This window comes from Xiphophorus couchianus, chromosome 14 (assembly GCF_001444195.1).
Source record: "Xiphophorus couchianus chromosome 14, X_couchianus-1.0, whole genome shotgun sequence".
NCBI lineage: Eukaryota > Metazoa > Chordata > Actinopteri > Cyprinodontiformes > Poeciliidae > Xiphophorus > Xiphophorus couchianus.
Genome location: NC_040241.1, coordinates 2,231,874 through 2,244,922, shown reverse-complemented (window position 1 = coordinate 2,244,922; position 13,049 = coordinate 2,231,874). Strand labels below are relative to the sequence as shown.

Sequence of the window (13,049 nt, the reverse complement as noted above, 5' to 3'; positions counted from 1 at the left end):
GTCCGACATGCTAGGCTAGGTTGTGGGTAGCTATGCGTTAGCAAAATTAGAATTCTATAATCGGTTGTTGTATTTTGGTCTTTGTTTACACGCGGTTAATGTTTGGAAAAACGTTTAGAACCATCCAGTCAGTCGGTCGTCGGCTGGAACCCGAGTCTGCTCAGGAAAGCAAAAACTTTTTTTGTACTTCCTCAGATCTTATGAAGTTTTTTCTTTATTTTACAACTGCTAGATCTTCATCAGACGTTTATAAAGTCCTGGTTTTTAGAGCAGAGTTAGAACATAGATATGTCGTTAATCTATCGACAGGCCTTTATGTCGTCTTTGGCCCCTTAGAAGACTAAAAATAAGGCAGTATTGAGTAAAAACCTGAACTGCCTTTTAGATCACCATTAGCTGAGTTGTTGTCTCTGCATGGCTCCTGTTTGGGCCGCTCCTGTTCTTCATACAGTGCCAAAACGCCGCCGTTTGACACTGAATTGTTGCTGACATTTGATTGTTTGCTCAGGCCGCCGGAAGCTTTGTGTTTGAGGTGCTATCGATCACCGAAAGACAGGCCGGCTCGAAAAAGATTTGACCTTTACAGTCTCCTTGTTTGTGACCTGTAAAGCCGTTTTATGTCCTGCTGCTGCCTGAGGATAAATCCAATTTCTTTTTAGTTGGGAATGTTCTCCGCTTTAGGCCACAGGGTTTAATTTTTCTGCTCCTCCAAGTGTTTTCTCGAAGGACTCTGTTCACAAAATACATGCTGCTGTATGAGTTCATGAATACAGCCTCATAGATAGAAATGGGGGGGAAAGACAGACTTATAATGAAACAAACAAAGAAAGAGAAGCAGGCAGGCAGGGACAGATGGACAGAAACAAACGGATGGACAGATATGGGAGACGGACATAAACAGAAACAGACGTCTAGACAGAATCAGACAGACAAACATATAGACAGATATTGGAAATAAATTAATAACAAGAAACAGAGACAGATATGGAGACACAGATGTATAGACTGATGGATAAGAGGGATAAACAAACAGCAGACAGAGACACAGGTATACACAAAGAAACAGATATGGAGATAGATGTAAAGACACAAACAGAAACGGATCGAAATACAGACAGAAACAGACAGATGGACAGACAGAGAAAGATAGATGGAGACAGACACATAAACACAGAAAGAGATGGTGAAAAAGATGAAGAGATGGAGACAAAGAGATAAAGATAGAAACAAAGATAGAGACAGAGATAGACAAATAGAGATAGAGTCAGAAAAAGACAGACAGAAACAGATACAGTAGATATGTGAGAGAGACAGATCACACATCACTTTGGTATTTAATGTTTCTGTGTCCTTAGAAGCTTGGATAAATTTGACAGAAACATAGACACTGAAATACTTGGCAGCTAGAAGCTGAAGTGAAACAGTCTGGCAGCAGAGCGTTCATCAGCCAGCATGTTTCTTCTGTCTACATTCAGTTAAAGATCAGTGTTTCTCAGCATAGAGACCTGCAGTTTCTACCAGGTTTGCTCTGTGGTTTGGGCTTACCCCCCATCCCACCTTCATATATTTATCCAGTTATGACCGCAAGATTTCTGTGTTTTCAATAAATGTAGCTGCATGTCTTGCACAGTTTGTGTAAAGTAGCCGTCCATCAGTATGAGGTTTCTATGGCGACGTTGTGATGCTGCGGTTGTGCCGACGCCATTTGATCCGTTTCGTGTCGTTTCAAGTTCTTGGCGTGCCTTCAAAAAATGATTCATTCCCCTTCAAACGTTTCCACACGTCACGGTTTGAGCACACACTTCAGTGTGTTTTTACAGGGATTTTGTGGGATAGACCGACAGAAGGCGGCGCATAATGGCAAAGCGGAAAGAGACCGACGCATGATTTCCTGGGTTTTTACCACATCAAAATCTGAAAAGTATGTTTCGAAACAAACTGCATCCAGCCGCTGTGAGTCGACGCTTCGGAGAGTCGTCTTCCACTCAGATCACAGCTGGGGATGTTTTGATGTCTGCACCCGGTTTTAACGTCCAAAAAAAAGCAAAACAGAATTTTTTTTGGGCCACTTTTCTTTTCCCAAAAATGACACAGCTGGATGGAAATTGACTTTGAAAGGACGTTTTTATTTCGTGCTGCAGTTTTTCCATTGGATGTAGGTCTGTACGTTGATTCTAATGCGCCAACGTGTTAGAATTGATCTAAACCACTTTGTTGTAAAACGGCTTTATTCATCAACAAAACTCAAACCTTTTCTGTTTGTTATGTTCAACTTTGTGTTGGTCAATCACACACTGCAAAATCACAAAATTTTGCCAAGTATTTTTGTCTAGTTTCTTGCAGAAATATCAGTCTTTTGGTCATGTTTTCTTATGTAGCACATTTTAGTAACAAGGCAGTTGAAGACAGAAAATTAACAGTTGAAATTTTACATTTTTCCAATGCTGCCGTATTACACTTGAATTGAGACAAAATTAGCTCAAAAGTAACTTGTCATTAAGCTTGTTTTACGTCAATAATTCCTTAATATTGGTGGAAAAGTTCTAGTTCCACTGGCAGATTATATAACTTAGAATTTGGGGAAAAATGTCTCATTATAAGTGAAATAATATGTCCGTGGAACTAGAACTTTTTCATCCAAATTTAAGCAATATTGGCTCAAAACAATTTCTTCCTGAAAAGTTACTGCAAAGTTAGTTTTGTCTTAATTCAAGTGCACCAAGATATTTGCACTCGAAACCAGGCCAAACCTCCTTTTTGCGTTTTTCCAGTGCTCTCATCAAAACGGCACCGGTTTGAGGTTGGCAGGTGAAACGTGACTGAGGTGGAAAAGCTTGACGGGTCTGGAAGCCTCTGAAAGGGCGTCGTGTCTTCTCTGCAAGTCGGCTCGGGTTCTTGCTTTGTGATTTGAGGAGCGTTGGAGATAGCCAATCAGATCCAAGCTTGTTTTTCTGCCAAACAGTTCTCTGTGTGTTCCATAAGTACTTCAGTGGAAAAAAAAAAAAAAGCATTTGTGTGAGCAATAGCCTTCGGCGGTTGCGCCAAATGAAAATGCTTTTTTTTTTTTGTTTTCCAGACCCCCTCACACCTCACTCAAGAAGTGTTTGCTTGTTTTCTGTTGTTATTCGCTCTCTATCTCTCTATCTTTCACTCTTTCTTGTATTTTTTGTTCTTGTTTGAGCTTTTTTGTTGTACTTTTTTCTTTTTACTTTTAAACTCTGACATCCAAGTCTGCCCCAGGATGTCTGTCACAAACTGCAGTCCAACGTTGTGACAATGCTTTTTTTCCTTCCCGTGCCTTTTATGACCTTCTTTTTCTTCCTTTGTGTTCCTTTTTTCTGTTTTTTCCCCCTCAAGGTCTGGCGCACCTGACGTTAAACGACCAAGGTATGGGTTTATTCGTTTTTTTTCCCCCTTTTTTGGTTCGTTTTCTTTTTTTGCCTTTTTTTTAAGAGGAATTGACTCGGCCTCTACGCTCCCAAAGCTACTGTTCTCCCTCACAAATTCCTCCTCTGCTTTCCACCTTCCCTCTCTGGCGTATCCTTCCATTTTTCTCCCAAATCCCCTGCTCTGTTTAATCCTTTTCATCTTCTTCTCGTCCATGTCCTCTTTAACTTTCCCTCGTTCCCCGCCCCAACCTCCCCCCTTTTGTTTGTGCCTCCTTCCTCTCCCTTGCTGCCATTATCTTTGTGTTTTTTCTGTGACCTCCGCCAATGTGTGTTCCACCCCTTGTCCTGTCCTATGGCTCACGTCCTGGACTTCAACACTGACCACCTATGACCCCGCCGGCCTGACTTCGGGGGCTGAAGGTAACACTTTTCTGCTATCCCTTTGTGCTTGGGCTTAATCAAAAAAAAAAAAACCTAACCTGAAAATCTTCTGATTCTATTGGAAATGTGTTTGTTGGTCAATGTTTTAACAGCGAAATGCCTTCCAGCTTCCATTCACTAACACTTCGAGGTGAAAGTGTTGTCGAATGTGCAGAGTTTCTCATCACCACTCTGCTGACATTCCCATTGTTTGGCAATGATTTTGTATATTTTCCTCGATGGGCTGACTGTGACCAAGATGAACTGGGATCACGTTTTGAACGTTGGTTTTCATGGGAAATGCTTTGACATGAACACAGACTTCTACTGATGTTTTTCTATGTGTGACACAACAGCTGTTAAATGTCTGCTACACATCCTCTTTTGTTACAGATTTCCCTTTTTTTCTTTCTGTTTTTTTACAGGTTGACAGAATTGGTTTTAAATGACTCGGCAAGGTCCCCCCCCCCACTGATGTGCTTTTATTTCCTGCCCTTTTTCAGCCTCTGGCCGATCCGGCTTATTGAATGTGGTGTTAAAGCAAAGTTCACGAGAGGAAAGTGAACATGTGCAATGAATGTTTTGACCTTTACTGCAATAGAAAGAGGTGCCTCTCCTTTCATTATGAACCATGTCACACAAAAGTAAGGGGGAAAAAAGCTGCTCTACTTTTTATTTAATTGTCTTTTTTTTTAAAATCATTTTTATTATTTCAACCTCCTATAACAATCAAAGCTTTTATACATTTGCTTTTCCTTCAAGTGGTTTACAAAGAAACTTTACCCAACACAGTTTGATCACCCTCTAATCCAGGTGTGTCCAAAGTGTTGCCGGGGGGCCATTTGTGGCCCTTGGGCTGATTTTCTGCAGCCCCCCAACTGCAATTCAACAATGATACAGATCTGCCCCATGTAGCACAGGAGGTTGATGCATTTTAATGAGGGTAAAATTATTACTGACATCACTTTCTTACTATGGAGAATGTTAAGTACGACACAATGTATTCATCTTTTTAAAACTTCAATAATACATGCAGTCACGTTTATCCACAGACGTTACTGAAAAGCAGCCCTTGCTGCACCCGAATCAGCTTTTATTCAATTTATTAAACCTGGTTAGATACAGCAGCCATTTTGAAAGAGAATGACCAAAGTCCTGTTCCCATAACTGAAAATAAATGTATTCAATCGAGCCCAAAATAAATCCAAAACTAGATGACTTTTTCTAATACAGCAACATGCACAATCCTGAAGTTTTGGATTTACAATGAAGCTTCTCTTCCAAGAAAAAGAACAAACAACCCCGGCTCCCCCCCCCCAAAAAAACCCAAAAAAAACTTGACCATAATTTTGCCCAAGATTGACTTAGCAATTCTGGTCAATGAGACAACGTTTGCAAACCGTTACTCTAAAGTCTGGTTCACATGACAAGATTCTAAAATTGTCAGCAGATTTTCAAAACCTGAGACCAAAGACAACATGGTTTGAAGAAGGATAAAAAATCTTAGCTTTAACAGGTTTAGTCATACATTGGGAGGTGTCGAGCAAAACATCACATATGAACCGATTTCATTCACCAACATTCAGATGTAAGATGGGAAAATTCTCAAAACGTCTCGAAACCAAACGTGAGTTCAGAGTAAACAAACATGGCCGACCGGGAAGACGCTCTGGCGATAGTTCAGGGACTGTATTGGTGCGCAGTCATAGTTGACGCAACAATAAAATCTGTTGACTTCAGTTATATAAATATATATCTATATATATATAGATATACTGTATATCATATATGACTTCATAATTTAATGCCTTTAAATTGGGACTCTGTCTCTTGAAAAATTCCTGCTCTTTCTGAAACTCCGCCTTTAAGAAGTCATCACAACATGGCTCCTCTATTAACCCTTTAACGTTTTTACCAGCGTTGCACTGAGAAGTAGGAAACTGCAGCTTTAAGGAGGCGGGGCTTGGTCCACCCAGGCATTATGTACAGCAGAATGGTTGCCATGGACATTAAAGGATTTCTCAAACATACATGAAAGAATGAAGGCAACACTTAAGGTATGTTATTGATAAGGGAATAACAATATAACATAAAGTACAGCTCATAAAGTCGATTTTACATGATACTGCCACTTTAAGAGCCCTCCTGATAATTTGGGTGTCAGAAGTGGAAAATTGCGACAAAAGTGTAAATTAGAAATCAGCCAGACACTTTTTGGAGACATTTAAAAAGTCTGGGACCTGAGCATCGAAACTCAGAGATGCCATATACACCACACATAATCCATGCTGCTACTAAGTTGACTAAAAATATTGCAACAATAAATCATAAATTACATTTCTCTATCTCTTAAAATGTGGTATTTATCTCCACAGGCAGAAACAAGTCTGCTTCATTCTAATGCTGTCAAGCTTCACTGTTTTCAATGTGTTTATCAATCTGTAAGGCACTCTGTCCACTAGGGGGCAGGTCTGAGTTAGCTTCTTAAATCTGAGGCATATTTCGACGCTAGCAAGGATGGAAAAAAATAAAATCTAAATATTGTACATTATCATAAAGAGAAATAAAAGGAGCCATAAAATACATCATGACATTCTGATGGAGAAGTTCTATTTGTTTGGGAATTGTTTTTTTTTCTTTTTCTCTTCTTTGGTTCTTTTGCTAATCAGCTACAGCCACACTGTCCCTATAATTACCAATTTCCGTCTCAATATGTATCTACAAACTCCCAGATCAACGACTAAAATAGCACAACAAATGAACACGGTACGTATCTGTGTGTTTACCAATAATTCACTAAATCAGAATGAAGTTTTGGCAAAATTATTTTAATCTGCCACACACCAAAAAAATCATGGCTTTTTTTCTCTCGATTTTTTTCATTATCACAAATAAGTTTCTTGTTAAAACAAGACGCGAAACTCGTTAAAACGAGAGTTTCTCATTATACCAAGATGAGTTTTATGTCATTTTATAAAGATAAGATATAAAAACAACACAACACGAGCACAGAGGGGCTCGCTACGACTCTCCTCCTCACCCGGGTTCCTCTGCGCCATACAAATCCCCAGAGCTGTAGCTTTTTTACTGTTACGACCTTCCATATTTAAAAGATGTTTTGGTTTTAATGAGATATAGACGCCGTTATAATGTGTTTTTAAAATCTTGTTAAAACGAGGAACTTTTCCTCGTTTAAACGAGTTTTGCGTCTCCCTACAAGGAGAAAAGTTTTCTCGTTTAAACGAGATGCTCAACCCAAATTTATTTTGGCGCTCGGGCAGTTAAACGCTTCCGTAGCTTTTGTGTGGCTTAGCAACTAAAAAAAGAAGGCATTGAAAACTCTAAGCAGATGTTTTCTAAGCGTAATCCTGTTATCTTTATACTGCCTCTTTTTTCTTTTTTGTTTTTTTGTCTCGTTAACATTTCCATAAACCTTCCTCAGATGAACTTTATCAGGTATGCATTCTGGGATCCACTCCAAACTGAGCCGCCTGTTCATCAAAGCCCACATGCTTAAAGAGAGAAAAGCAAAAACTGGAAAAAAAGAAAGGAAAACACTAGAACAGCAGGAAATCTGACACGACACCAGCATTTATCCATCGTGTTTTCCCTCTAGCATTGCTCTAAATCCAACATGAGGCATTCTTTAGATTTTACACTTCAAGGGCAAACTCTTGATTTTTTGTTGCTTCTTCTGTTATATATATATATATACGTATATATTTATACACACGTGTGTGTGTGTGTCTGGGCAGGAAGCAGGATCTAAAACTTTTATCAATAACTTTTTGAAAGATAGCAAAGAGAAGCTGGTACTGTGTAAAATAATAAAACTTTAGTTTGGTAAAACATTTTTTGACCTTTTAATGAGAAATTTCAAAAATGACCTTTTGTAATTCCTTGGAACAGGAGTTCCGGACCTCATAAACGTTTGTGCTTGAGGAGCAAGGCAGCTTGATAAGTTGGACAGGCAGCCAATCAGAAAGATGCGCAGGGCAAACATGTCAATAAATTATTCCAGCTTATAGTTTTATAATAAAGCGTAAGAAACAAATTAGAATTTATTTTTTAAAAAAAGAGTAAGATTAGATTACATTTTTGCATTTTTTTCTCATCTTCCCTCCTGCTTTCTGAAGCCTCCCATACTTCCCCCATTTTGAATAACACTGCCATAGAAGATTAAATTAAATTACAGGATTAATATAATTTTGGAATTTCATAAATGCAAAATACACTTCACTGAGATTATCAGTCTGATAGTGTCAAGTAATTAGCATCAACTATGATTTAGTCTCATTTGTGTGTGGGCGTGTATATCAGATTTGATAATAAATGTTTAGCCTTTCTCCTTAGTGGACAAAAACATGTCAGATTTTAGAAATGTTGGCGATTTGCATGAACCTCACCGGGCAGCACACAGTTCAGCTCAGACTTGGTCTTCTCTCCTGGCCCACAGCAGCAGCTCAGTATAGGTCTTCCATCAAGAAAGCTGCTAAAAACCATCATGGACCAGCAGTTTGTCCAGACCGATGTCCCTGCCTGGGGTTGAAGGTGATGGGAAACCTCAGAGGGACTTGAGCAGGACAATCTGGTAATGGAGTCTGATCATCAAACTGGATCCTTCAGCTTCAGGGTGATGGGATCTGAAGCGCTTTGACATGGGAGCCATAAAAACAGAACAGGGTCTTGCCTTTTGTTTTCCCTCTAAGGCTTCTGGTTAGCCCCCTCCCTATCCTGACCAGTTCAAACGTATCCCACCTAAAATACATTTCAATACATTACTAACATCAATCCTCGAAAATGTCCTTTAAAATTATATCCAGTTGCAGCGTATAGATTTAAAATGTCCACACACTGTGGTCCAAATGGCCGAAGATGTGGCTTCTTTTAAGGATATAAAAGACACATGCCTGAAACTTTTTACTTTGCCCCAAAATAAATGTGTAGGGATTTTTAAGCTATTTGCACCAACAGAGCGAAAACCTTGTAGAGTAGTACTCTCTATAGGATGGGGTCTTTAAATCTGGCCTTCAAGGTCCAGTTTTTATGCTACGCTAACACAGCAAGCAAATCCGACCCAAATCTTTTTTTTTTCCCCATATGCGACCTGTATCCAACTTTATCACGGCCTAATTCCGATCCTTTTACCCCTAAATAAATCTGATCTGTGCCTCTTATTTGTGGTACTGAATTGGATACGTATCATTTCTCCATGTCACGTTTGAACCAACTTTTTCATCATCAACGTGCGTCACAATCCCGCCCCAGAAGAAGCCAGATGTGATCAATCCAGATTTAAACAATGGTTGAAAATTATAATGATCAAAATTCTGAAATGCGTTTTGTCAGTGAAGTGCATCATGTCATAATCCTGTTTGGATGCTCTGACTGCGCATCCAAACAGAAGCTGCAGTCATTACGCTACAAAAGCAGTGACTGCACTATTGGTTGTGCTTTCTTTTATTAACGTCCTTCATGTTATGATCTCGTGACAGTACTGTCATCTCTGGAGAACTTTAAAGTCGATCCATAAGCAGCGGCGTCCATTGTTACTCCCGTAAACAGTGCACTGCCAAGTTCTTCTTCTGCGCAAACAGGTCACTTTGGGGTCATTAACCGTTCACACTGATTGTAGCCTTATTGGTACAAAACACCAGAGTCAGTTTTCTGAACCGCTTCCTCGGCATGCAGCCATGTCCCCCAGAGTCCTGCTAACGACCTCGTTACTCGGCTCAGAGAAACATTTAAAAGTTGCCGGACACCGTCCCCTGAGGACTGGATTTCAAGACACCCTGCTCTAACCTAAAAATGGGTACTGCGTTGTTCAAGAACATACTTTTAATATTTTATTCAGAAAAGAATTGGATTGAGAACTTTGCGACCGTGTGGCTGTGTGGACATGAGAGCTCGCCTACAGGGAAGTTGTTGTGCCCACATGATCTTTGCAGTCTTTGTGGGGACCGGACCTTGATGACGTTTGTTTCTCCCCTCATTTTTAAACTCGACCAAAATACAAAAATGTCTTTAAATTTAACAGCAACAAACGACCACAAAATGAGCAGACCTTCCTACATGATTTGTCAACAGTTCAACGGCATAAAATAAATCTCAGTCCTGCTGCTAAAGCTGCTTCATCGTATTTTTTAAAAAGTCGTTACCCTGGTAACACAAATCCAATAAAAATCTACAGACATTCAATTTTGAGATGAAATTGCCAGGGTGAATCATCTCACCAAACACTTCATTCAATTTTAACATGGTTTTGCTACTGCTATATCTGCTGCTGCTGTCAGGTGAGTGAGTCAACTCTGCATAGCAATGCCCTCCCTACAAGCAACTCTCACTTCTCTTTTTAGCTACTGCCGGTGCTTGAGGAGTTGCTCAAGTTTGAATCCTGGTTCAGATTCTCAGGATCAGAGGTTTCCAACCCTGGACCTCAAGATCTAGTGTCCTGCAGGATGTAGATGCATCACCGTCAAATCAAATGATTGGATTAGCTCTTCAGCAAACCATCAAGCTTGGGAAAGGTCTGATAATGAGTCATTTATTTGATTCACCTGTGATGGAGCAGGAATGTATCCAAAACCTGCAGGAGAGTAAATCTCAAGGTCCAGGGTTGGAGACCTCTGTTCTAGATGCTTTCTTTCTGAGGTTAGCAGTAAATAACATCACACCTGTCACTAATCTACTTAACCTCTCCCTACAAACTTATGATTTACCCCATGATTGGAAATCTGTGGCTGTCAACCTGCGTTTTAGTGATATGGCATATTAAACCAATACAGACCCGGGCCTGCCTCTATTTAGCCATACCTCTTACAAAATTAGTTAATAAACAATGAAGCCGCTCCAGAGAATATTACAATAGTCTTAGCCGTATGCAGTTTGGCTTCAGAGCCAGCCGTTGGCTATATTGCAGAAATACCCAAAGCAGTTGTATTCACAGTCTGGCATTAACACTGTGTTCAACATGTATAACATGGTTTAAAGGTCACCCTGGGTCACACAGCTGAAACAAATTGGTTTGTTGCCAGATCTCTGTGGAGAGGTTCTAGATATTTAAGTCAGATGTGTCTGATCAAGGACACATCTTAAATCTGAAGGAGTGGAGTTGGACACTCCTGACCTAAAGTGTTTGTGACATTATATGTGCCATCACTACAGAATAATATTTGGTTTTATTTAGCATTCTGGCTGACGTTGACAATAACATCTTAATGAGCCTGCTTAAAATAATTGTTCTTTAAAAGAAATGGATAGTGTGTTTTAATGTTCCAGCTTTGGTCATTGGAGGCTTTCGCTGTCCAGTCTGACCCTATGATGTTGACTTTGGGGCGTTGCTCAGGGATCTATGCTAGGTCAACCCAATCTGAAATTTGAATCCTTTCTATGCTGATAACACTGTTCTGTACACTCTTGTCAAATCCTTACAGCTCCATTGAGTTTCTTACAATATAGTTTTCAACATGTCTTCTCCAATCTTTTATGAAACAAACGTCAAACCAGACAAATGATTTCTAACCATCACTTACCTCACACTGTGTCCTCTTCATGTCCATTCTGAATGATGCGGCATTAAAACTTATCAGTTCATTTAAAGACCTAGTTACTGTCCTATGACACATTAATTCAGTACTTTGTAAAATCCCATCAATAATACATTTTTGTATTATCACAAGTCATTTTTCGCCCTTAACCTACACAACGGTAAAACCGTCTGTTTTAGATTACAGTGACAACATCCACAGGAATCGGACGTCACCTATTATACTGCAGTCTGTTTTGCCCCTGGCGGTCACACTGTAATCTGCACTCGCCTGTCAGCCGGCCATCACTCCATTCCCACAGGACGCTGCATTTTATTTCAGTTTGTTTCTCAGACGATCATTGGCAAAAACTCCTCCCTGCCTTCACACGCTTCTCGACCTCTCCAGGAATCGCTGCACTTTTTGCTCCAGTAACTTTATCCCCAAACTCATTCCAAACGTTTGTCAGCTGACCCTAACCACTGGGATAAGTTGGAGAAAATCTTTTTAAAAAATGAGAAGTAATTCTCTTCCATTTGACCTGGTAAATAAGATTTTTTTTTTAAACTGAGTTTATTCTAACTATACAAAGTAAGAGATTAACTTTTATTTTAAATGGAGATACAGTCAGGACATGAAGAGGAGCAGGAATGTAATACGTTGCCAATTTATGTTTTTCTCTTAGACATCTTACACATATTGTTACCAAATTAACATTTCAGATCATTTAATGTAATTGGTCTGACTTTAGTTTTTCCAAATCCAATTCATATATAAAGCACTTTAAAATCAGCAGGTTGGCCAAAGTACTGTACAAACGAAACACTGATCACTAACAAATATCTAAAAACTGAAGAAAAAGAAAATCACTATAATGCTTAAACAGGTTCTGGGTTTTATTTTAGACAAATGCTAATTGATTTTCACCCAATTATCCAATTTGTCTTGTTTTCTAAAGCATTTTTCATTAAATTATTAATTTTTAAAAAAAAACATTTGTAGTCATTTCATCCTAAAATAAATAAAATAAATATTAGGAATTAGACTATTTGAAATCTGGGCTCTTCAGGTGACAAAAAGTATTGCACACATTTCTTCTCGCATGTTTGGTTCACTTTGGCGTGAGGGAAACAGACGCTGTGAATTTCCTGGCAGTCGTCCCATTAGAGATATTAAAACCCAGAAAAACGTTCAGGTGTTCAGCACTTCTTTTCCCAGCCGTAGAAAGTGAACGAGTTCATTCTTCGGTGAACTGAGCAATATTTCTTATTAACTGGGGCGTTTCTGTAAATTTGACCTTTCGGCTGAACAACACGGCTTGGCCAAACAACCGACAGGAGAAATGAAATCAATGCAGCGCTCCTCCGTGTTTAAAGACAATATTTCAACAACGTTGTTAGTTTGGCCCGAGGATTTAGAGATTATTCACTTTTTCATAAATCTCTGTGTTGTGGAAGTAAAATTTTGAAACGGGTCTTGGTCAGTTCTATAAATCTTACTGTACGCTGCCACATAATCAGGCCAGCAGAATCAATATCAGCTGTCCTTCACAGACTGAAGGAGGACAAACCCCAGGCTTAGGTTCCTATCTTCCTGAGGTCTGATCCTTATCTCCCCGTCTATAAAAAAAAATAAATAATAATGTTTCCAGACTAGCACACTGGGGCTGCACTCTTTCACAGAAGCTTGTCACATTTAGTTTCACGTTATTCTC

The 13,049-nt window shown here is 39.4% G+C and overlaps 1 protein-coding gene across 7 annotated transcripts in view; it reads left to right on the top strand.

The window, feature by feature from the left end:
* Positions 1-13,049, top strand: part of nrxn2b (neurexin 2b) — an 811,562-nt gene that overhangs the window by 190,938 nt on the left and 607,575 nt on the right. For 6 of the 7 annotated variants that reach the window (XM_028038131.1, XM_028038134.1, XM_028038128.1 and 3 more), the window contains exon 4: positions 3,358-3,387. The exons of the other annotated variant lie outside the window; for it this stretch is intronic. In XM_028038131.1, the coding sequence (XP_027893932.1) occupies positions 3,358-3,387 (30 nt within the window). The remainder of the gene's footprint in view (positions 1-3,357; positions 3,388-13,049) is intronic. 7 annotated transcript variants of the gene reach the window in all.